We start from the raw sequence: 25213 nt of genomic DNA, 5'->3' as shown, positions 1-25213 counted from the left end.
GCTGTCTCTCTTTGTGTCGAATAAATAAATAAAATCTTTAAAAAAAAAAAAAAGAATGAATAAAAGATACTGTAATGCCAAATTAATTTAGCACTCTGATAATAATTTGCTATGATTGGTCATTAAATGGGCTCATGTTTTACCCTTTAGTTATTAATCTTTATGAAGGTATGCTTGCATCTTCATCTGCTTCCAGTCAGTCAGTCAGTGTGTTGGTTTTCATTCTTACCATAATAAGAATATTACTGACCTGGGACGCCTGGGTAGCTCAGTCAGTTGAGTGTCTGCCTTCAGCTCAGGTCATGATCCCAGGGTCATGGGGTGGAGTCTGGTGGGATCCTTGCTCAGTGGGGAGCCTCCTTTTCCCTCTGCCTCTCCATCTGCTTTTACGTGCTCTTTCTCTCTTTCTGTCTCTCTGACAAATAAATAATAATTTTTTTAAAAGAATGTTATTGACCTTAAGGATAGTAAAAAAATGTTCAGGTTATTTCTTTTAAGCTTCCAGCTAGAATTTGAGAGTGCAAGAAGTACTTGGTATAATCCTGCCATCTTAATTTGTTAGTTGCGTGTATAATAATCTTTGCTAGTTCTTACTTTTATGCACTGTATTTTGATGTGCAGAAGCCATCTGACTGTCATTTGACTAACTCAAGGTGGAAGAGAGATACCGTATATTGAACTTTTTTTTTTCATGAAGAATGGATTTTTAGGTGAATTTTTATAATGTTTATTATGGTTGAGGTAGAAACAAACTCCTTTGACACAGTTTTCACATTACACAGAACTCTTTGACCCTTCTTCTCATAAGTATCACAGGACTAATCTATACTTAAATGAGATCGAAAAAGTAGACCTACTTCAATTAGCCTTTCTCATGTGCATTAATATTTTTAAAAGAACAAATTTTTTTTAAGCTGAAGAATGAATAACTTACATTCAGATAGGCCTTTATCCTAAGTAGTCTAAACTAATAAAGTTTTATTAAAGCACTACTTTATTTTCTTATGATAAAATTAATTTTTAAATATATAGTTGTGGCTTCTGACAGTTAAGTAACCCACCACAATAAAACAGAGAACATTTCTACTATTCCCCAAAAGTTCTTTCATCCCCTCCTTGTAGTCTACCCTTGCCCCCACCTCCTAACCTAGCCTATATGGCAACCACTGATCTATTTTCTGTGCTTATAATTTTGCCCTTTCCAGAATATAAATATAAATGGAATCTTGGGTCTGACTTTTTTTTTTTTCCTGTTGATCTGTATGTCTTTCTGCCAATACTACACTGTCTTTATTTACTGTAGCTTTTTAGTATCTTTTATTGATTTTTTCCCATGATGTGAAATGAATGCTTTTAGTTAGAGTTAATATTTCCTAATGTTTATCATTAGTATTTTTAAATAAACTTTATGTTTTGAGATAACTGTAGATCTTCATGCAGTTGTAAAATAATACAGAATTTCTCCCAGTGGCACTACCTTGCAAAGTTGTACTATATCCCAACCAGAATATTGACATTGATATAGTCATGATAGAGAACATTTCTATTACTACAAGGATCCCTTGTATTGCTCTTTGATAGCCATACCCACAAATCGTAGGTTGTTATATTTATTTTCTTTTTTCTTTTTTTTTTTAAGATTTTATTTATTTATTTGACAGAGAGAGAGAGATCACAGACAGGCAGAGAGAGAGGAGGAAGCAGGCCCCCCGCTGAGCAGAGAGCCTGATGCGGGGCTGGATCCCAGGACCCCGAGATCATGACCTGAGCCGAAGGCAGAGGCTTAACCCACTGAGCCACCCAGGCGCCCCGGTTGTTATATTTATTTTCTTTCCTTCTTCATATTTCAGTTTTCTGAAACAGTTATGACTTGAATTCTGTATTTCAAGTGACAAAGTTACTTTCAAGTTTGAGAGTCTTATTCAGCTTTATTTGTTGAATTGAAAAATACAGTGCTGTGACTCAAAGTAAATTTAACAGATAAAATGTTTGTAGACCGGTCAGTTTTTTTTTTAAATTTTTTATTTATTTCTTATTTTTTTATAAACATATAATGTATTTTTATCCCCAGGGGTACAGGTCTGTGAATCGCCAGGTTTACACACTTCACAGCACTCACCATAGCATATACCCTCCCCAATGTCCAAAACCCCCCTCCCCCTCTCCCAACCGCCCCTCCCCCCAGCAACCCTCAGTTTGTTTTGTGAAAGAGTCACTTATGGTTTGTCTCCCTCCCAATCCCATCTTGTTTCATTTATTCTTCTCCTATCCCCCTAACCCCCCATGTTGCATCTCCACGTCCTCATATCAGGGAGATCATATGATAGTTGTCTTTCTCCGATTGACTTATTTCACTAAGCATGATACCCTCTAGTTCCATCCACGTTGTCGCAAATGGCAAGATTTCATTTCTTTTGATGGCTGCATAGTATTCCATTGTGTATATATACCACATCTTTTTTATCCATTCATGTTGATGGACATCTAGGTTCTTTCCATAGTTTGGCTATTGTAGACATTGCTGCTATAAACATTTGGGTGCATGTGCCCCTTCAGATCGCTACGTTTATATCTTTAGGGTAAATACCCAGTAGTGCAATTCCTGGGTCATAGGGTAGTTCTATTTTCAACATTTTGAGGAACCTCCATGCTGTTTTCCAGAGTGGTTGCACCAGCTTGCATTCCCACCAACAGTGTAGGAGGGTTCCCCTTTCTCTGCATCCTCGCCAGCATCTGTCATTTCCTGACTTGTTAATTTTAGCCATTCTGACTGGTGTGAGGTGATATCTCATTGTGGTTTTGATTTGTATTTCCCTGATGCCGAGTGATGTGGAGCACTTTTTCATGTGTCTGTTGGCCATCTGGATGTCTTCTTTGCAGAAATGGACAGGTTAGTTTTTAATAAAAATACCTAGTACCCCTAATAGATAGCTTAGTGTTTTTTCTTATCCACTGGGATTTGACTTGGGTGTATATGACAGAAAGAATTTTAATGGCATAAGGAAATAAAAATTTTTCATGTAAAATTAAGTAACCATCGTTACAGCGGGGAAGTGGGATGCACATCCGTAAAGTTGTCAGGAACTCAGGTTTTCTCCTGTTTTATGCTCCATCTTTCTGAGGCTGTGACCATTGTTTTCATTGATCAGGATGGCAGCAAGAGAGAGGGACTGCAGGAAGCTTCTCTTCCTATGTCCGTCCTTCACATTGTAGCTGATTTGAGTATTCTGAAATACTAAATGTTGATGGGGTGCCTAGGTGGCTCTTGGGTATCAGACTCTCGGTTTTGGCTCAGATCACGATCTCAGGGTCGTGAAATTGAGCCCCAAGTCAGCTTGAGATTCTTTCCCTCTGCCCCTCCCTGCCTCGAGCTCACACTCACGCTTTCTCCCAAATAAATAATTAAATCTTTAAAAATAAATAAATAAAGAGCGCCTGGGTGGCTCAGTGGGTTAAGCCTCTGCCTTCGGCTCAGGTCGCCATCTCAGGATCCTGGGATCGAGCCCTGAATTGAGCTCTCTGCTCAGCGGGAAGCAGGCTTCCCACTCTCTCTCTCCCTGCTGCTCTGGTTACTTGGTGTTCTCTCTCTGTCAAATAAATAAATAAAATCTTTAAAATAAATAAATAAATAAAATAGTGTCAAAACAAAAGGTCACTTGCTGCTAAATCTGTGGTGGCATTTCATTATATTTAGTGTTTACTTGTCTCTGATCTTCGTATGTTGGTCTTGCCTTCTTACAAAGTTATCGTGTCTCTTTACATGTTGGTGTCAGTATGCCAGGCTAACATAAAGCTAAGCACAAAAATGCTTTATTTTTTTTTTTTTAAAGATTTTATTTATTTATTTGACAGAGAGAGAGATCACAAGTAGGCAGAGAGGCAGGCAGAGAGAGAGGAGGAAGCAGGCTCACCTGCGGAGCAGAGAGCCCGATGCGGGGCTCGATCCCAGGATCCTGAGATCATGACCTGAGCCGAAGGCAGTGGCTTAATCCACTGAGCCACCCAGGCACCCCACACAAACGCTTTAAATGCCTATTAATTTGAATACAGTAGTTCGAATTTCAAAGTATTTTGGTGAAGCTTTAATTAATTTGATTTATACTTAAGCCTGACTAAACTCTTGGGGTTTTAAGATGATAATTTTGAATACTAAAGAGCTTCAGTAGCATGCTCATAATATCCAGGTATTTGATACTTATTAGAAATATATAGGATTTAACCCATATATCTTATATCTAGGATTTTATTTCCAAAGATTTTCACTTGAACTATGTATCTTTTAATAATAAATTTAGCCTTTAGTAAGAATATAATGTTTTTTGTTTTTTTTTTTTTAAGTAGGCTCCACACCCAGCAGGGCTTGAACTCAACACAGGGCTTGAACTTGAGACCATGAGATTGAGACCTGAGCTGAGATCAGGAATCTGACTCCTAACCCAGTGAGCCACCCAGGCGCCCCAAGAATCTAATGATTCCTATTATGATATTTAGGTTTACAATAGATCAAATGCCGATTAGAGAAATAAGACCTGCTTCTCTGATCCATAAAGAGTCTCAGAACAGTTAAAAATGAAACACTCTTTGAACTACTCTGATCAGTATGTCTAAAAATTGAGGAGTTAGCAAAGCATCATTTTCTGACTTCTTCCCACTGACAAGTAATCAACATAATTCAGTCTTTTTTTTTTTTTTAAGATTTTTTTTTATTTACTTGACAGAGATCACAAGTAGGCAGAGAGGGGGGGGAAGCAGGCTCTCCGCAGAGCAGAGAACCCAATGCGGGTCTTGATCCAAACACCCCGGGACCATGACCTGAGCTGAAGGCAGAGGCTTTAACCCACAGAGCCACCCAGGTGTCCCTGGTTTTGTTTTAAAAGTAGTTTTAATAGTCAGTGTTTGATTTATATCTCAAAATACAAATTCTTTAAAGCAAAATCATAAAACATTCTAGAATTGAAACATTTGCAGAGTTTTTCCAAGTCATTTGGGGTAGAAGACAGTCAAAAGCAGAAGGAAAGAAGACTAGAAACTTGGGGAGACTTACCTGACATAACAGACTGTGTCTCTCTGTTTGCGACTCTAAAAATGGAATATGTTGAATTTGTGGCATACTTTATACCTGCTCCCCCGTGCTGCCTCATTAACCTTTTATTTTCTTGTAATACAGGTGTCAAGAACATTTATTTAAAAATGCTGTGCTTGGATACTTACTTCAACTTTCTAGGTAGAAACAGAGTGTATGTGCTTAATTTGAAGTTCAGAGTTTAAAAAAAAAACCCTCAAATTAAGGTGGTTATGTGGTACTTAAGTGGAGGAAAGTAGACTGACCACTCAAAAGTCTGCTATTTCAAAAAAGAAGACTGGGGGCGCCTGGGTGGCTCAGTGGGTTAAAGCCTCTGCCTTCAGCTCAGGTCATGGTCCCGGGGTGTTTGGATCAAGCCCCGCATTGGGTTCTCTGCTCTGCGGAGAGCCTGCTTCCCCCCCTCTCTCTGCCTACTTGTGATCTCTGAGCATCTGCCTTCAGCTCAGGTCGGGATCCCGGAATCTCAGGGTCAAGTCCTGCTTCGGGCTCCCTGATCCACAAGGAGTCTGCTTCTCCCTCTGATCTTCTCCCCTCTGATGCTTCCTCTCACTGTCTCTCTCTCAAATAAAATCTTTTAAATAAATGAATGAATGAATGGATGAATGAACAAAACAAAACCAGGGGTGCCTCAGTGGTTCAGTCAGTTAAGCAGCTGCCTTCGGTTCAGGTATGATCCTAGGGTCCTGGGATCGAGTCCCACATCAGGCTCCCAGCTCAGTGGCAAGCCTGTTTCTCCTTCTGCCTGCTGCTCTCCCTGCTCGTGCTCACTTACTCTTTGTCTCTCTGACAAATAAATAAATAATCTTTTAAAAAAATAAAAAATAAATGAAACAAGACCCAACTTTTTGGGAGAAGAGGTATATACCACATTCTTATAAAAGGCTATTTCCTTCTTTACATTCTCACTGTCACAGATTTATGGCTAATTTCTGCTGTGTCCTCATTCTGTGCTTGTTGCTGCTCCACAGACTTGCTTTCACTCTTAAAATTGTTTAAGTCATTAGCACCTTAGGAGCCTCTTGACTGCCTGGGCTTAAAGTTTTGAAATACACCTGGGTCAGTATGGTGTTTCTGTTCCAGTAATGGAATGGAAGATTAGAAAATATATGGGCTTCAGAGACAAAGCTCAAGTTTTGACTGTATTATTACTGATTCTATGGGCATGAGCAAATGATTTAACTTTTCTGACCCTAAATTTTCATCTTCTGGAAAATGTATAACTTGTGGAGTTGATGTGAAGACAGAAACATGTGTAAGTCATGTACTTATCTGGCATACAGAAACTCTAATAGTAAGGATCATCTTTTGATTGCCAGCCTCCACTCTGTTCTCAAATAATGGAGCATAACTTTAATTTAGAAAGTTTCTGTACCCTAAAAGACCCACTAGTATTTGTGGACTCATGATTCTTTAAGCTTTTTTACTTTCGCACCTTCTTTGGACTAGAACCAAGAAATTGTAGCAAGTGGTTTTGAAAGACATAGACTAATAAGCCTATTTAGCAATCTATTAGAAGGTGTTGACTTAACATCTTAAATAGTTAACTGAAGTTTAGCTTAGCACTAGCAAGAGGCCTGGCCTTGATTAGATTAGCAAGAAATGCTAAACCCATAGTTTGTGCAAAGTTAATAGTGTTGGTAATAAGTAATATAATTTATATGTAAAACATTTCCTACATTCTCATCTATGTCTCTGGACTGGTTTGCTTCTCCCTTATTGTGTCAGGGAATTATACTTCTATGTTATTTTTCTGTTAGTTTTGAATAAATTAGTTGTTGAATTATTATAGCTCTGTGGGCCCTACTGGGGATCAGAGACTGTTCCCTCCCGTAGACTGTCGAACTATTTCAGGCACCACACCAGCCATACCTGAGCCAGGCACAGACGCATTTCTTTGTTTTTCCTTCATGACCACCACCACCACCACCACCATCACAACTTAGGGAAACTCATCTGGGCTCTGCCAGTGAAAAACCATCTCTTTATGTAACTTGAAGAACCTTGTCATAAGTTCACTGAAGAGCTTCCTTCATCACCAAAGGGAACTCTGAGCAAATCATCCCTGGATGATACCCAGACCCTTCAAAACTGGGTATGTTTGAGGTGAAGGGGGTTAAGAGATACAAACTTCCAATTATAAATAAGTCTGGAAATGAAAAGTGCAGCACAGAGAATATAGTCAGTCATGTTGTAATAGCGCTATATGGCAACAGATGATGACTACACTTACCGTGGTGAGCACTGCATAATGTACAGAATTGTTGAATCACTGTGTTGTACACCTGAAATGAATATAACATTGCATGCCAACTATACCTCAATAATACATTTTTAAAAACTGGGTCCATTTAATTGATTCCTTGCATATTTTTGTGCAGTTCATGTCACTAAGTTTACAGAATCTTTGTATTATTAGGCTACATAATTACCTAACATTTTTGATAGGATTTCCTGTAGTTGTTCCTCTTTAGAAACACTGGATTATTTCTGCCAGCCAATGGTGAAAGTCAGCCTGCAGTTCTTTTTATACCATTTACGTTTGCTACTGATTTAGCCTTGATAATTGAGCCTTAAGCTTTATTGTTAGAACAGAAAAAAATTCTTTTAAAAAATGGTAAAATAAACATAAGATTTGCCATTGTAATCATTTTTAAATGTATAATGTGGTGTCATAAGTATATTCACGGTGTTACATAACCATCACTACTATTTCTAGAACTTTTTCATCATTCCAAACAGAAACTCTGTACCCATTAAGCAATAACTCCCCATTTCTCCCTCCCTGCAGACTCTGGTAACCTTTATTCTACTTTCTGTCTCCATGAATTTTCCTATTCTAGATACTTAATATAAGTGGGTTTGTATAATATTTGTCACTTGTTTGGCTTATTTCACTAAGCATAATGTTTTCAGGGTTCATCCATATTGTAGCCTGTATCAGAATTTCATCACTTTTCATGGATGCTGAATATTCCACATTTTGTTTTCCCATTTACCTATAGGTAGACATTAGAGTTTTTTCCACCTTTTGGTTGGTATACAAGTATCTGCTAAGTTCCTGTTTGTTTTTTTTTTTTTTTAAGATTTTATTTATTTATTTGACAGAGACACAGTGAACGAGGGAACACAAGCAGTGGGAGTGGGAGAGGGAGAAGCAGGTTTCCCCCTGAGCAGGGAGCCCAATGCAGGACTTTATCCTAGGACACTGAGATCATGACCTGAGCCAAAGGCAGATGCTTAACAACTAAGCCACCCAGGCACCCCAAGTTCCTGTTTTCAGTTCTTTTGGGTATATACCTAGAAATAGAATTCCTGGGTCATGTGATAATTCTGTGTTTAATTTTCTTAGGAACCATCATATTATTTTCACAGCAACTACCCCTTTTTATATTCCCACCAGCAATGCACAAGGGTTCTAGTTTCTCCATATCCTCACTAACACTCATTATTTCTCATGTTTTGTTCTTTTAATAATAGCCATCTTGGTATAAAGTGGTATCTCATTGCAGTTTTGATTTTGTATTTCCTTTACTTAAGATTAATGATGGCTAAACATCTTCTCATGTGCTTATTGCCATTTGTATCTATTTGGTCCTTTGCCTATTTTTTAATCAGGTTCTTTTTTGTTGAGTTAATAAGTGTTCTTTATATGTTCTGCCATGTCTTTTTCTGGTTTGTGTATCAGGGTAATGTTGGTATTATAAAATAAGTTAAGAAGTGTTATATCCTCCTCAGTTTTTTGGAAGATTTTAAGAGTTGATATTAATTCTTTGAATGTTTAATAGAATTTGCCAAGAAGCTATCTGGTCCTGGGCCTTTCTTTTTTGGAAAGTTTTTGATTACTAATTCAGTCTTCTTACTACTTATAAATCTATTCAAATTTTCTATTTCTTCCTGGGTCAGTTTTGATAGTTTGTGTATTTTCAAGAATTTGTCCATTTTGTCTAAGCTATCCAATTTGTCAGCATAAGTAATTGTCCATAATCTTTTCTTATAGTCTTTTTTTAGTTTTGGTAAAATCACTAGTAATGTCCCCCACTTTACTTCTCATTTTAGTAATTTGAGTCCTCTCCATTTGTTCTCACTTCTTTAAGAGCAAGTTATAAAGGAGTCACATATGATACTTTTAATTGAACCTATATAACACTCAGAATGAGGGAAAATGAGCAAAGAGAGATGATTTGAGGGCTGGATTCACCGACATAGTTTACATTTTGAGGATTCTTAAACTTTGGGGTGCTGTAAAACTGATTATTTCTTCAATTTGGGAATGATGCAAAAATTTCCTAGCAGGAAATCCCTGGTCCTGGTTTTCTCTGTGCCTAACAGCACTATTAGATATTTTAGGGTATACTAAAGATGTTCTTCTAATGGAGAATTAATGAGCACATAATAAAATGTACACTACTGAAAATATGTGCTATTATATTATAAAAATTCACCAGCTTTCCGGGGCACCTGGGTGGCTCAGTGGGCTAAGCCTCTGCCCTCAGCTATGGTCATGACCTCAGGGTCCTGATATTAAGCCCCACATTGGGCTCTCTGCCCAGCGAGGAGCCTGCTTCCCCGCCCCCCCACCCCCACCCCGGCATGCTGCTCTGCCTACTTGTGATCTCTCTGTCAAAAAAAAAACAAAAAACCACCAGCTTCCCAAAATGAGTCCACTCTGAATATACTGTTGGTCTTTCTGGAATTGTATGATTCTCTTTATTTTGGCTCTAAGTGACAAAAATTAATTTTAAAAAACAGGGGCAAAGAGTCAGTTATCAGTTTATTGAATCAAAGGAAAGATTAAATAGCTAAACCTTAGATAAGCAAAGCACAGCTTAAGTCTGAGGAAAACAGAAATAAGAGAATTGATTGCCTTTAGTACCTTTGGCATCTTTCCTCTCTTGTTGGCTTCATCTTTTTTTTTTTTTAAGATTTTATTTATTTATTTGACAGAGAGAGGGAACACAAGCAGGGGGGAGTGGGTGAGGGAGAAACAGGCTTCCCACTGAACTAGGAGCCCAGTGTGAGGCTCAGTCCCAGAACCCTGGGATCATGACCCCAGCCGAAGGCAGACGGCTAATGACTGAGCCACCCAGGCGTCCTGGCTTCATCTTCTCACTGCACAATTACCTGCTTTTCATGGCAGGAAACATGGCCTCCAACAGCACCAGAACTTTATATCTTATAAATTCCATGATGGGAAAGGGACTGATCTTTGCTTTCTAGATTCCAAATTTTAAAATCTTGGAAAAGAATGAGATTCGTGAGTGGCTTAGTTGGTTAAGTGTCTGTCTCTTGATTTTGGCTCAGGTCATGATCTCATGGGTTGTGAGATCAAGTACCATGTTGGACATCATGCTCAGTGGGGAGTCTGCTTGAGATTCTCTCTCTCCTCTCTCCCTGCGTACCCCACCTTGTGCACATGTGCTCTCACTCACTCTCCCTCTCTCTAAAAGTAAATAAATCTTTAAAATAAATACATAAATAAAATCTTGGGAAAAATTTATTGGCTCAGCAAAAAGGTGCCCACCCAGTATCAACTAACTCTGGCCAGGACTTTGTGGGACCATGACAGCTCTACTTAGTAGCCGTGTAGAGGGAGGTGGGGTAAAGGAAGAATGAAGTTCCTAGGAGAATGGTGGTGGTGACTAGATGGACAGTTTATGAATGCCCACAATATATCAAAGCTTGTTTATGGTTTGTAGGATGACCAAATGAATGATAGTGAGCAAATTGTCTAATCTTGAACCACTTTTTCTCAGAAAAGGGGTTTACCCCATTGGTAAGTGTAGGTATATATGTACTTAAGATATTCTTAATAATAAAACCTCCCCTTGGATTGCCTAAGTTGTTTTCTCTCACACTTTTCCCTTTCCTGCCCCCAAGATCTTGGCAACCACTTATCTACTTTTTGTCTATGCATTTGCCTTTACTGAATATTCCCTATAAATGGAGTCATACACTATGTGGCCTTATATGTCTGGTTTCTTTCATTTAGCATAATGTGTTCAAAGTTCATCTATACTTCATTTTAATTTTTGTGCTGAATAATATTCCATTGTATGGATATACTACATTTTCATTATTGGTTGCAAATTGGCATAGTAAAAATGGGATTGAGAAATATTTCAGTTGTGAATATGTCTGGAATTGCAGCCCATAAAATCCAGATAGAGTGGGCAAAGGTTAAGGAATTCAAAATAGAGGCAATAAAGAAATGGGCAGAAGACATGAACAGATATTTCTCCAAAGAAGACATCCAGATGGCCAACAGACACATGAAAAAGTGCTCCACATCACTTGGCATCAGGGAAATACAAATCAAAACCACAATGAGATATCACCTCACACCAGTCAGAGTGGCTAAAATTAACAAGTCTGGAAACCACAGATGCTGGCGAGGATGTGGAGAAAGGGGAACCCTCCTACACTATTAGTGGGAATGCAAGCTGGTGCAGCCACTCTGGAAAACAGTATGGAGGCTACCCAAAAAGTTGAAAGTAGAGTTACCCTATGACCCAGCAATTATACTATTGGGTATTTACCCCAAAGATACAAATGTAGTGATCTGAAGGGGCACCTGCACCCCAGTGTATATAGCAACAATGTTCACAATAGCCAAACTATGGAAAGAGCCCAGATGTCCATTGATGGATGAATGGATAAAGAAGATGGGGTGTTAAAAAAAAAGAAGATGGGGTGTATATATCACAATGGAATATTATGCAGCCATCAAAAAAGAAAGAAATCTTGCCATTTGTACCAACATGGAACTAGAGAGTATTATACGAAACAAAATAAGTCAGTCAGAGAAAGGCAGTTATCATATGGTCTCCCTGATGTGGGGAATTTAAGAAACAAAAACAGGATCATAGAGAAAGAGGAAAAAATAAAATAAGAGGAAACCAGAGAGGGAGACAAGCCATAAGAGACTTTTAACTACAGGAAACAAACTAAGGGTTGCTGGAGGGGAGAGGATGGAGGGAAGGATAACTCGTGATGGTTATTAAGGAGGGAATGTGATGTAATGAGCATTGGATGTGATATAACACTGATGAATCACAGACCTGTACCTCTGAAACCAGTAATATATTATGTTAGTAAAAAAAATAGAGGCAATAGAACTAGTGAATAGGAAGTTTTATAGGGATCAGAAATGCCAACAAAAGCTATGGTGAGAATAAAAAAGGTTATGATCAGGAGAATTTCAGAATTTAAAATGTTGGGTGCTTTGAAAAACTGAAGATCCAGTCTGTATAATGACATATTATGCAGTATTTTATTTTCTAAGCAGTAACTTTAGTTAAGTATATACTTGCTGGGACACCTGGGTGGTTCAGTGAGTTGAGCATCTGCCTTCAGCTCAGGGCATGATTCCCACCCCCCTCCCCCCGCCCCAGGATTCTGAGATTGAGTTCCATATCAGGCACCTTGGTCAGCAGGAAGCCTGCTTCTCCCTCTTCCTGCCTGCCTCTCTCCATTTCTCTCCCTCTCTCTCTGCCTCTGACAAATAAATAATAAAATAAAATCTTTTAAAAAAAAAGAATATAATTGCTAAGAATTTTGATAAATTGACCTTCGTATTATTTTAAACTGTAGCTAACCTTTGCTTAAATTGGATGTTACGGATTTTCTATTAACTTGGTTACATCAGTGAGTCATAGTTTCTACAAAACGAAATATCTTTTCAGTTGTTCAGAATAATTAGATTGTTCTGAAATGTTTGATTATAAAATATCAAATAATTTATCCTTAATTAATAAATAATTAATAATTAATAAATTATCCTTAATGTATCCTTTTCTTTCAGGTTACAGTGTAGGATTTTGGAAGTCCTCCCTCCATCACATCAAAATGGCTTTGCTAACGGACACATCAGCAGTGTCGATGGAGAAACTATTATCATCAGTGATAGTGATGATTCAGAAACACAAAACAGTTCTTTTCAAAATGGGTAAGTGATTTTTATTAATTTTTAAAATGTATTATCAGATTGGCTAATGATACCCTATTGATACAATTTTCTCCTTAAATCGCTTCTCGGCCTTTTGACTAAGATCAAGTGCAATTTTCTCTTTAATCCTTCCCTTTTTCCTTTGTAAGCGTACAGTGTAAAATCCATCCAAGTGATGTGATTCAACAACATGTGTTAGAATTTGCAAAATTGAAAGTACCTAGTTAACGCTAGTCAGCTGCTTAGGAATAATTGAGGTTTGCCTCATTCAGTTACACGTACACATTCCAATTTGGTTTTCTTGGGAAAATTCTTTCTGTACTTTAATTATTATACCTAGTCACTTTATGGTGCATATGGAAATTGGTTATTTGACAGCCTGGGTCAGCTGAGTGTTCCTGGACAAAAAATCACACAGGCAAATATAGATTGGCATTGTCCGCAAGTAAATTTAAAATCCCAGCTACGTCTTCAACTGATGGAAAGTCTTCTTAAATGCTATTCTGTATGTTCCACAAGTAAGTGAAACCATATAGTAATTGACTTCCTCTGCTTGACTTATTTCACTCAGCATAATCTCCAATCCCATCCATGTTGATGAAAAGTTGGGTATTTATCCTTTCTAATGGCTGAGTAATATTCCATTGTGTATATGGACCACGTCTTTATCCATTCATCTGTTGAAGGGCATCTCAGCTCTTTTCTCAATTTGGCTATTGTGGACATTGCTGCTGTGGACATTGGGGTACATATGGCCCTTCTTTCCACTACCTCTGTATCTTTGGGATAAATAGAGTTGCTAGGTCATAGCAGTGTTATACACAAACAATGAATCATGGAACACTATATCAGAAACTAATGATGTACTATATGGTGACTAACATAATAAAAAAAAATAATAATTTTTTAAAAATTAAAATATATCCAGAAAAAAAAGTCTTCTTATGTTCTTTAGCTCCACTCCCTCCTCTGTTCTAATAAGAAACCTAACCTGAGGCTGCTTTTTTTTTTTTTTTTTTGGTGTGTGGCGGGGAGCATAGTTGGCACACAGTGCTACATTAGTTTCAGGTTTCCTGGCTGGTTCAGTCGGTAGAGCATACGATTGACCCTTGATCTCAGGGTAATGAGTTCAAGCCCCACGTTGGGCATAAAGCTTACTTTAAAAAAAAAAAGAAGACATAGTGATTCAATATCTCTCTGTACTTAAGCTATGTGACATAGTGATTCAGTATCTCTCTCTGTACTTATGCTCACCACAAGTATAGCTACCATCTGTCACCCTACAATGCTATTATAATTCAATTAACTATATTCCCTATGCTGTGCCTTTGCATTTCTGTTACTTAATTCATTCCATAACCGGAAGGCTGTATCCTCCACTCCCCTTCACCCATTGTGCCCATCCCTCACCCCTCTCCCCTCCGTTGACCATCAATCTGCTCTCCATACTTAGGTCTGATTCTCCTTTTTGTTTATTTGTTCACTTGTTTTTTAGGTTCCACATATAAGTGAAATCATATGGTGTTTGTCTCACCCATGTTGTCACAAATGGCAAGATCTCATCCTTTTTATGGCTACCTAATATTCCATTGTATATGTATGTATGTGTGTCTTTACTCATTCAGTTGAGTAAATTGACTTGCTATTGATGGACACTTGGATTGCTCCTATATCTTGGCGATTGTAAATAATGCTGCAATAAACATAGGGGTGGGGTGCATATATCTTATTTAATTTATGTTTTTGTTTTCTTTGGGTAGATATCCAACACAGGGATTTTTAGATCATATGGTATCTCTGTTTTTAATTTTTTGAGAAACTTCCATACCGTTTTCCACAGTGGCTATACCAGTTAACATTCCTATCAGTACTACACAAGGGTTCTTTTTTCTTCACATCCTCACCAACACTTGTTTTTTTATCTTTTTGATTGTTGCCATCCTGACAGGTGCAAGGTTTTGATTTGCATTTCCCTGATTAATAGTGATATGGAGCATTTTTTTTTTTAAGTAGGCTCCATGTCCAGTGTGGAGCCCGTCGTGGGGCTTGAACTCATTACCCTGAGATCAAGGTCTGAGCTGAGATCAAGAGTTAGGCGCTTAACAAGCTGAGCCACCCAGGTGCTCCAGTAGTTGAGCATTCTTTTTAAAAGAATTATTTATTTACTTTTAGAGAGCATGCGCATGCATGAGTCGGGGGAGGGACAAAGAGAGACATGGGCAAGAACCTCAAGCAGATGCCCTGCAAAGCAGGGAGCCTGATTCGGGGCTTGATCCCACAACCTATGAAGTCATGACCTGAGCCAAGATCAAGAGTTAGAGGCCTAGGTACCCCCTGAGTGTGTTGTTTTTTTTTTTTAAGATTTTATTTATTTATTTGACAGAGATCACAAGTAGGCAGAGAGACAGAGGGGGAAACAGGCTCCCTCCTGAGCAGAGAGCCCAATGCGGGGCTCAATCCCAGGACCTTGAGACCATGACCTGAGCCAAAGGCAGAGGCTTAAACCGCTGAGTCACCCAGGCACCCCCGCCTTGAGTGTTTTTTAACATGTGTTTGCCATCTGTGTGTCTGTGTTCTTTGGAAAATTTCTAGTCAGGTCTTCTACCCATTTTTAATTGGATTATTTGGGGGTTTTTTGGTGTTGAATTGTATCAGTTTTTTATATATTGTGGATATGAACTCCCTGAGGCCACTCTTAACTACTTCCTTTATCTCCTTTGCATCTGAAATATTAGTAACTACCAAGTTCTGTACTCAATTCAGCTTCTTGTTTTATCTGACTTGAACTTACTGTATCTATAACTAGCATTTGAGCATTTACTGTCCAGGCACTGTGCTAAGTTCTTTATATGCATATCAGTCACTCCTGGAAGAGTGTTGTTATCCTTGTTAAACAAGAAGAACCTGAGCTTTAATAATATTAATTGGTGTTGAACAAGACCATCTAGCTAGTATATATTCTGCCTGACAGAAAAAACAATTTTTAGGTGAGTGACTGAAGCATGACATGGTTCTATGTATTAAGTCTTTTGATGCATCTCATTTTTTTCTTGAGTTGCTACTTTATTAAGGACAAAAAAGAGATTTTGCATCCCTCATTGAATATAGAGTTTATGATGCAAAATTATTGAGTATTATGGAAGTTAATGTATGTCCTTTAGCAGCCCTGACAGTAGTTCATGTGTTTTGTTTGGAGTGTATGAAAGATTATAGCCCTTAAATAGAGTTAATTATATATGAGTCTTGAAGAGTTAAATAAAGATTTGTATATAAAAGACATTATTTAAATTGATGTTTAAATATGGTAAGCATTAAATTTTTTCATTTTAAACGATTTATCAGTTAAGGCTATTTTATAGTAACTTTTTTTTAAGATTTTATTTATTTGAGAGAGCTTAAGCAAGAAAGCACAAGCAGAGGGAGGGGCAGAAAGAGGGAGAAGCAGGGAGCTCAGTACAGGGGCTCTACCCCAGGACCCTAAGATCATGACCTGAACCTATAGACGCTAAACCTACTGAACCACCCAAACACCCCTATTTTGTAGTAACTTTTAACCTAATTTTTCTAATTCTTATAGATGCTGTGAGGTGCTTTAGGATGAGGAATGTCTAGACCCAGGTTCAGCACTCCATTATTCAGCTCATTAATGTCCTTTCTCTTCCTTTTTTGAATATGAGGTACATGCATAGTTTGTAGCTAATTTGGTACCTTGAGTACAAAGCAAATTAATTCATAATCCCCATTAGTAATAGTAAATATTTTACTTGTCATATATGGCTTTATTCCCATCAGTTCTACTTCTGCCACGTATAACAAGCTTATCACAGAGTATTATTTAGTTTGACCATAATTTCCTGCCTAAATAGCTTGTGCCTTATTCCATGCGTATACTTGGTACAGAAAAAGTGAGTAAGCTAATTAATTACTTTATTCATAGGTATTTTAACCTGTTTGTGATTCTAAAAGAATCTGAGCCTTCACTATACATCAACATCATAAAATGCCCATGTATTTTAATATACCAGGAAGAGTGAAACATAATCATCTTTGGGCCTTTGTTCTGTTATTTCTATCAATTCTATGACCTAAGCAAGTAAGAAATTTACTTCTTCTAGGTTGCTCCCTGACAACAAAACATAATCTGGAGTTTCTTACATTTCAGTAGGTGGGTTGAAGGGATGAGAATGGAACAGTTATTTATTGGGCATTTTCCATTACTTGAGCTGTATAACAGCACCCACATCTGTTTTCTTATTTATTTTATTCCTCAGAACCATTCTATAAGGGTAGGTGATCCTGTTCTTTTATCACTGAGGAGAAATGGAAGTTCAGAGTTAAAAAATGTTTCCACATCACTTAGTTAAAAATATTGGTGAAACATACTAAGGCGGCATATTTAGAATTAAGCCTAGGTGCTCAAAATGGTCACCAGCATTCCGGGGGGGGGGTTAAAATATATATAATATTTTCTGTTTTAGCCATTTTAAGTGTATAATTCAATGGTATTAATTGCATTCACAGTGTCATACCACTATCACCACTATTCCCAAAACCTTTTCTTTACCCCACACAGAAACTCTATACCCATTAGGTAATAATGGTACATTCCCTTTTCCCCCCTCCGTCACCTGGTAACCTCTAATCTGCTTTCTGTCTCTGTGAATTTACGTATTCTAAATATTTCATATAAGTGGAATCATACTGCGTTTGTCCTTTTGTGTGTTGCTTATTTCATTTAATACTATTTTCCAAGGTACAGCCATGTCGTAGTATGTTGAGATTTATAATAGAGTTTTTGATACACCTGTCTTAAATATACTTTAGAAAGAGATGAGGCTAATTTTTCTTTTTTTTTTTTTAAGATTTTGTTTATTTATTTGACAGACTGAGATCACAGAGCAGGCAAAGAGGCAGGCAGAGAGAGAGAGAAAGGGAGAAGCAGGCTCCTTGCTGAGCAGAGAGCCTGATATGGGGCTCGATCCCAGGACCCTGGGATCATGACCGGAGCTGAAGGCAGAGGCTTTAACCCACTGAGCCACCCAGGCACCCCGAGGCTAATTTTTCTAATCATTGCTTTTTATTGCTGTACATTCCATTGTATGTATATACTACATTTTGTTTATCCATTCATCTGTTGATAGATGCTTGAGTTTATATGATTGTCTTTTTGTTCAGTTGTAAGAATTCTTTATATATTCTGGCCATCAGAATTTTTAAAATAGAGTATTTTGATACATTTGGGGGAGCATATTGATTATTTTTTTCAAAGTCAGTTTTACATCAGTAAAAGCAAGAAGTTAAAGGCTTGACTTTTTATAAAGGTGTATTCCCTCAGGACAACGTATTATTAGCTTACTTGTCAGTCTGGGCACTGACTGCAGAATCTGACCGGACTAAGCAGTAACTACGCATTTACCTTTGTGGGTCAGTTTTTGTTGGTGGGCAGCAGTCAAGGTTTTAGGAAGCAGGTCACTTATTTATCTTAAGGATGGATATTAACATCTTAAACATGTGTTTCTTAAACTAAGTTTGCGAAAGAGACTACAAGAAAGTTCTTTCTCTTACCACAGAGCCATGGACAAAATCATGGACGTAGCAGCCTTGGACATTTTAGACCAATCTGAATCTCATCTTCTCATTCTTGCAGAACTTTCCAGTATCTTGGCAGAGCTTAGTTCAGAGTAAAAATATGAAGTCATTTTCTCCTATCTCACTGTTTACCATGGGATTTATGACAGAGCCTTTGATATACCAATCTAAATATGCTTTTTAAAAATTTTTATTTGAGAGGGAGTGAGCAAGCACAAGTGGGAGGGAGAGGAAGAGAGACTCTGAAGCAGATTCTACTCTGAGCGCAGAGCCCGAAGTGGGGCTCAGTCCCATAACCACAAGATAGACCTGAGCTGAAACCAAGAGCCAGATGCTTAACCAACTGAGCCACCCAGGCAGCCCCTAAAGATACTTGAGAATGAAATGAGGCTAATTTTTGTACCACTAGGATACTTTGTGTAGATTGTATAATAAGGAATACTTTTTATTTAGAATTACTCACTTATTTTATACAATAAAATAAAAATAATTGTAGTTCATATATGAAATTTTTATGTATGAGGTCAGGTTAGCATTTTAAATTCCAAAAATTAACACAAACAAAACACCACCATAAGTAACCCCCGTTAGTGCTGAGAGCTTAATTATTTGATCTTTTGTCATTTCTGTTGTATTGCTATAGAAAAAAATTTTAACTGCCTTTTTAGTGTCAAATATTGTCCATGGGATAGCAACAAAAACAATTCCCTTTATAAGAAAATAAAAGTAGAACTAAAATTATATATAATACATAATATACATATGTTATATATATAACATTTATGTAACTAGGTGTATTGGGGCACCTGGGTGGGCTTAGTCAGTTAAATGTCTGATGCTTGATTTTGGCTCAGGTCATGATCCTCGGGGTTGTGAGACTGAGTCCCACAATAGAGCCTGCCTGCTTAGGAGTTTCTCCCTCTGCCTCTACCCCTCCCCCCTAAAAAATACATATAACTAGGCATATTGAAATATGGTATATTTATAAAATAAATTGGTGATAAAGTTTTGTAAATAAATCATTGGAATGTGATCTAATTTCTATAAATATAATATTTGGTGTTAATGTGCCAGTGTAGAGCTAGTAATAGATCTGTACTTGTTGCTAATAAAATCAGTCTCTTAGTTACAGTCATGGCTAAGATCACTACATTCAATTTAGTATTCCAGCTCTTTAGGCCTAGGCTTTAGGAAGCAAGGGAGAAAAATTGTTAAAATGGGGTTTATTTTTAGTATTATCTTTTAATTCCTGTCTTATAGGTGAATCCATATGATAAGCAGTTTCTGTTGGTTTCCAACAACTGTACTTCCTTAGAAATAATCCAGTTATGATTTTATTCTACATAGAATTTTGTGTAAGAGTTATAGCAAAACTCCCGTAAGAATATTTTCACTGATTGCGCGCCTGGGTGGCTCAGTGGGTTAAGCCGCTGCCTTCGGCTCAGGTCATGATCTCGGGGTCCTGGGATCGAGTCCCGCATCGGGCTCTCTGCTCAGCAGGGAGCCTGCTTCCCTCTCTCTCTCTCTCTCTGCCTACCTCTCTGCCTACTTGTGATCTCTCTGTCAAATAAATAAATAAAATCTTTAAAAAAAAAAAAAGAATATTTTCACTGATTGAAAAAAATGATTTTAGTTCTGTTATGTTTTATCTTCAGAAATTAATTTCATGGGGCGCCTGGGTGGATCAGTGGGTTAAAGCCTCTGCTTTCCGCTCAGGTCATGATCTCAGGGTCCTGGGATAGAGCTCTCTGCTCAGCAGAGAGACTACTTCCCCTTCTCCCCCTCTCTCTCTGCCTGCCTCTCTGCCTACTTGTGATCTTTGTATGTCAAATAAATAAAAATCTTTAAAAAAAAGAAATGAATTTCATGATATAGCAAGAAAAAAATAATTTTTATATACACAAAAAATCACATTTTTATAGCCTTAAATCCATTAAGATAAAGTCCAAACAAGTTTTCTATAAACAAATAATATGTAGTAAAATAAATATATTTATGGATTATAACTGTGACTTAAAATATAATTATATACTGCTCCTGGCAGTAATCTTTTAAGTGCAATCTATATTATTCTTGATCAATCCCTTATATGTATAAAATGGTAGTGATTAATTGCTAAGCTAGCACTAATTCAAAAAATGATATCAAGATAAAAAATCAAGTCTGTTCTTGAACAACTGCTGCTGATTCATTAAGATCCTTTTTTTCCACCCTCTCTTCATTCCAAGAAGTTCCTTTATCGGAAACTCACATCAATATTACTCTCTGAACACTTTGACTTCTCTCTTTGATCTGTTCTTTTGGGACAGTGCTTTTCAAACTGCGGGTTATATAGCTTTGTGTAGGTTGTGAAATTACTTTAATAATGAATTTTAACAGAATAGAAAATATTAGACTGCATTCCATATAGTCAGGTTGAATGATTAAATATATTTCCTTTGTATACTGGGTCTCAATGTAAAAATCTTTTGTTCTCCAACTGGAACTTTAATGCAGTTAAAGGTGAATATATCAGTTTTATTTGTGTGATTGTCTCGTGCATCCCTGCTGTGCTGAGTCTCTCCCCTCCCCCCACCTTGTGTGTACTATATTTATAACACTTTGGCTATATCTGACCCTCATTGCTAAATGCTTCCTTTATTATCCTTTCCTATCATTTTCATCTCAGTCACCCATACTCACATCCCTGTTATATATGTACTTGCATTCACAGAGGCAGCTTTTCAAAAATCCAACCACTTGTCTTCTACTGCCACCACGACCACCCTGGTCTGTAATTGCCATCAGTTCTCACTTGGTTCATTGCACTAGCTTTCTAAAGAATGTCCCTGTTTGCACACTTGCCCCACAGTCTGGCAGCCAGGGTAATCTTTCTGAAGTGTAAGTTAAGTCATTATCTCCCCATTATTCAGTATCCTCTAGCGTCTTTTCAGAGTGAAATCCAAAACCCTTATTATTGGCCTGTAATCTGGCCCTTCTGCATCCTCTCTAACTGGATCTTCTTTTATTCTACTTTTTTATTCTTCTTGTGAAAACCAGGACTACTTCCACCTAAGGGCCTTTGCACACTCTTTTCTCTCTTCTGTAAACTCATTTTCCCAAGAGTTTCTCCTGAGCGGTTCACTCTTTTCTTTCAGATCTCTGCTTAAATGTTAACTTCTTATCAGGCCTATCCGGTCAGTTGATCAGGGCTGTCCGTATATAACAGAGAGTACCTCCACCCTGCAGCGCTGAATTCCTTTCATAGCTTACCACCTACCCTGCTGCAGATTTTTGTTTCTTCACTTGCCTCTGTGTCCCCAGTATTTCTTTTTTGTTCACTATTTAATCTTTATTGTTTAGTTTGGGGCACATAATACACTCTTAAGTATTTATTGGACAGATAGATGAATGCATCCTCAAAGGAAAGACGAGAAGTTGGTGGAGACAAGGATTAAATGTATACCCTCTGCCAATTCTTAAAACAGGGTAAACTGTATTATCACCACTTTTGCTCTTGCTTTACATAGCTATTAAGAAAAAAGCTTAAAAGCAAATCCCAAAGCTATTTGTTTGCTTACAAATTTATCTTACCTAAGGCGCCTGGGTGGCTCAGTTGGTTGAGCGACTGCCTTGGGCTCAGGTCCTGATCCCGGAATGCCGGGATTAAGTCTTGCATTGGGCTCTCTGCTCAGCAAGGAGTCTGCTTCTCCCTCTGACCTTCTCATGCTCTCTCTCACTGTCTCTGTCTCAAACAAATAAATAAAATCTTAAAAAAAATATTTATCTTACCTGAACTGGGTACTTTGTGCTTTTTCATCTTTAGTTGATTTCTTCATAGGAAAATTTATTGAATGATTAAAATACATACCTAACATAAAATAGTGCTTTGTACTATTTTGGCTAATAGAATGGTGAGGGATGTCAGTAACTTATAAAATCCTAGTTAAACTAAAAATGCATTAGATTCTGTTACAGTGTTCTTAGAAACTGTATTTCTATTTAAAATCTCAGATTTTCAAACAAATTTTTAACTGATTTATACTTTGTTCTTTTTTAGGAAGAAAAAAGATGCAGTCGATCCCTTATTATTCAAGTATAAGGTGCAACCCACTAAAAAAGAATTGTATGAGTGTGCTATTGTTAAAGCAACACAAATCAGGTAAAACTCAGTATCTCATCCATGCTGGTTAAAAATAGAATAACCATGTTCAATTAAGATTCGCTATAGATGGGGCGCCTGGGTGGCTCAGTGGATTAAGCCGCTGCCTTCGGCTCAGGTCATGATCTCAGGGTCCTGGGATCGAGCCCCGCATCGGGCTCTCTGCTCCGCAGGGAGCCTGCTTCCTCCTCTCTCTCTGCCTGCCTCTCTGCCTATTTGTGATCTCTCTCTCTGTCAAATAAATAAAAAAAAATCTTAAAAAAATAAAAAATAAATAAAAAAAAAGATTCGCTATAGAACAGTGTTGCCTGTGATTGTTTCCCTTTTTAAAATAAATGTACACTTAAAGACTGATAAAGTGAATCTTAATGGACTCCATGAGCCCTTTGTAACTAACCCCAGAGAGTCTTCAGTCTAAAAAATTATGAAGGATCCTATTTGTGAGGTACTTCTCATGAGAGAACTCAGTTTTCAATGCTGAGAAGTCTGAATGGTACTTAGAAATATGTCACATTTGTAATATTTTATTTATTAGACACAAACATCTGATCAGTCTCTTCCATTCCTTCAAGTTAATAATAGCAAATTAGTATCCTTAAAAACTCCTGTTTGAGAGACATTTGGGTGGTGCGGTCAGTTAAGCATCTGACTCTTGATTTCAGCTCAAGTCATGATCTCAGAGTCATGAGATTGAACCCCAAGTCAGGCTCAGTGCTCAGTGTGGAGTCTGCTTGGGATTCTCTATCTCTTTCCCTCTGTCCCTCCCGCTGCTTGCACATGTGCTCCCTCTAAGTAAATAAATAAAATCTTTTTTAAAAAATTAAATAAATAAAAGAGGGATAATTAGTGGTTAATATTTCAAGGAACTGACTTTAGGTGACACAGATCTATTTTTAGGACAAATCCCTATTGTCTGCTGAGGTTAGGCCCTTAGTCATCTGAAAGTAAATTGACACTATCAGCCATTGATTAGCTTGCTACCTAGTAGTCAATCCTACATTTCATTTGATGTAAAATGATTTTACTTGGGATGCTTGGGTGGCTTAGTCAGTTACACATGGGTCTCCAGCTCAGTTCATGATCCCAGGGTCCTGGGATCCAGCTCCTCATCCGGCTCTCTGCTCAGCAGGGAGCCTACTTCTCCCTCTCTTTCCTCTGCCTGCTATTCCTCCTGCTTGTGCATGTGTGCTTTCTTGCTCAAATAAATAAATAAAAATCTTAAAAAAAAAAAAAAAAGGTTTCACTTATTCTCATATACCTCTTGCCTCATATATACTCATATGAGTCCAAAGAAAAGTGAAAATCTAAGTGTTATGAATCCTGAGTCAGATATATTACTTTCTATAAGGAGATGAGTGTAGTGTTTGTTTGGTTGGGTTTTGGGGGTACATCATTAATTAAGATCTCTGGAGTGGGAACACCTGGCTGGCTCAGTCGGTTGGGCGTGTGCCTTCACTCAGGTCATGATCCAGGGATTGAGTCCTGCATTGGGCTCCTCCTTGTCCAGTGAGGAGCCTGCTTTTCTCCCTCTGCCTGCCTCTCTCCCTGCTTGTGTGCACATTCTCTCTCTCCCTCTGACAATAAATAAATAAGTAAAAACCTTTTTTATAAAAATTGAAAAAAGATCTCTGGAGTATTCTGCATTTTATTATATGCCGAAAAATAGTATTCCCAAAATAACGCTCATAGATTATTCACGCTTGTTTTTAACTATTTTTTTTTAAGTAGGCTAGTAAGTGCCATGTAGGACAATACAATTCTTGAGCACTAGTGTATTTATTCAATAGTCAAGAGATAATTAACCTTCTTATTATTAAGAAACTGGGATAGCACAGTAAGTCAGTAAGTACGCACAGTAAGCCAATCCTTTCTCTCATATAGTCCTTTCTATAAGAAAAGAATACACATTTTTGAGGAGACTAGTACTTTAAAAATCCTATATTGTTTATTCACTCTTAGAAGCCTTTAAGTTGGCTTTTTCTTGAAAGAAATACATAGAATTCAGTTAAAACATTTACTTTCTTTCCAGAACTTTTCTAGAAATACTTGGGTATTTTGGTGGATTTTTTTATTTGTTTTTATTTGGTTTTGGTGGTGTTTGTTACCATTGTGGTGGTGGTTTTTGAGTTTGGGGGCAAGGGAAAATCAAAAATAGCATGTTTTTGGAATCTTAATTCTGATTCTCTTTCATTTTAATCCCATGAATTTGTTGGCTGCCATATGAAGTTTAATACGAAATATTTTAAAATTTGAAGCAACCTATATTCAAGAATGTTCACAATATCCATTCGAATATTGACCTACTTAGTGTTACACGAAATCTTGTAGTCCAGTGATTTTAATTTTTTAAAGAATTTCAACAGTGATATTTGTAAGAATGATCATCAAATTTTCTAAAATTAGGTTTACTCTGTAGTATATTTTCCTTGAGGTTTACTTGGTTTCTAAGTGGTTC

The 25213-nt window shown here is 37.5% G+C and overlaps 1 protein-coding gene across 2 annotated transcripts in view; it reads left to right on the top strand.

Annotated features, from left to right (window-relative positions):
• Window positions 1–25213, top strand: part of BAZ1A (bromodomain adjacent to zinc finger domain 1A) — a 97625-nt gene that overhangs the window by 25939 nt on the left and 46473 nt on the right. For both annotated transcript variants that reach the window (XM_046008212.1, XM_046008211.1), the window contains 2 exons: window positions 12885–13028; window positions 22657–22758. In XM_046008212.1, coding sequence (XP_045864168.1) covers window positions 12885–13028; window positions 22657–22758 — 246 coding nt within the window. The remainder of the gene's footprint in view (window positions 1–12884; window positions 13029–22656; window positions 22759–25213) is intronic.

Source organism: Meles meles, chromosome 6 (genome assembly GCF_922984935.1).
Source record: "Meles meles chromosome 6, mMelMel3.1 paternal haplotype, whole genome shotgun sequence".
NCBI classification, from domain to species: domain Eukaryota; kingdom Metazoa; phylum Chordata; class Mammalia; order Carnivora; family Mustelidae; genus Meles; species Meles meles.
Note: the sequence above shows the minus strand (reverse complement) of the source record. Positions and strands in the feature narration are given on the sequence as shown.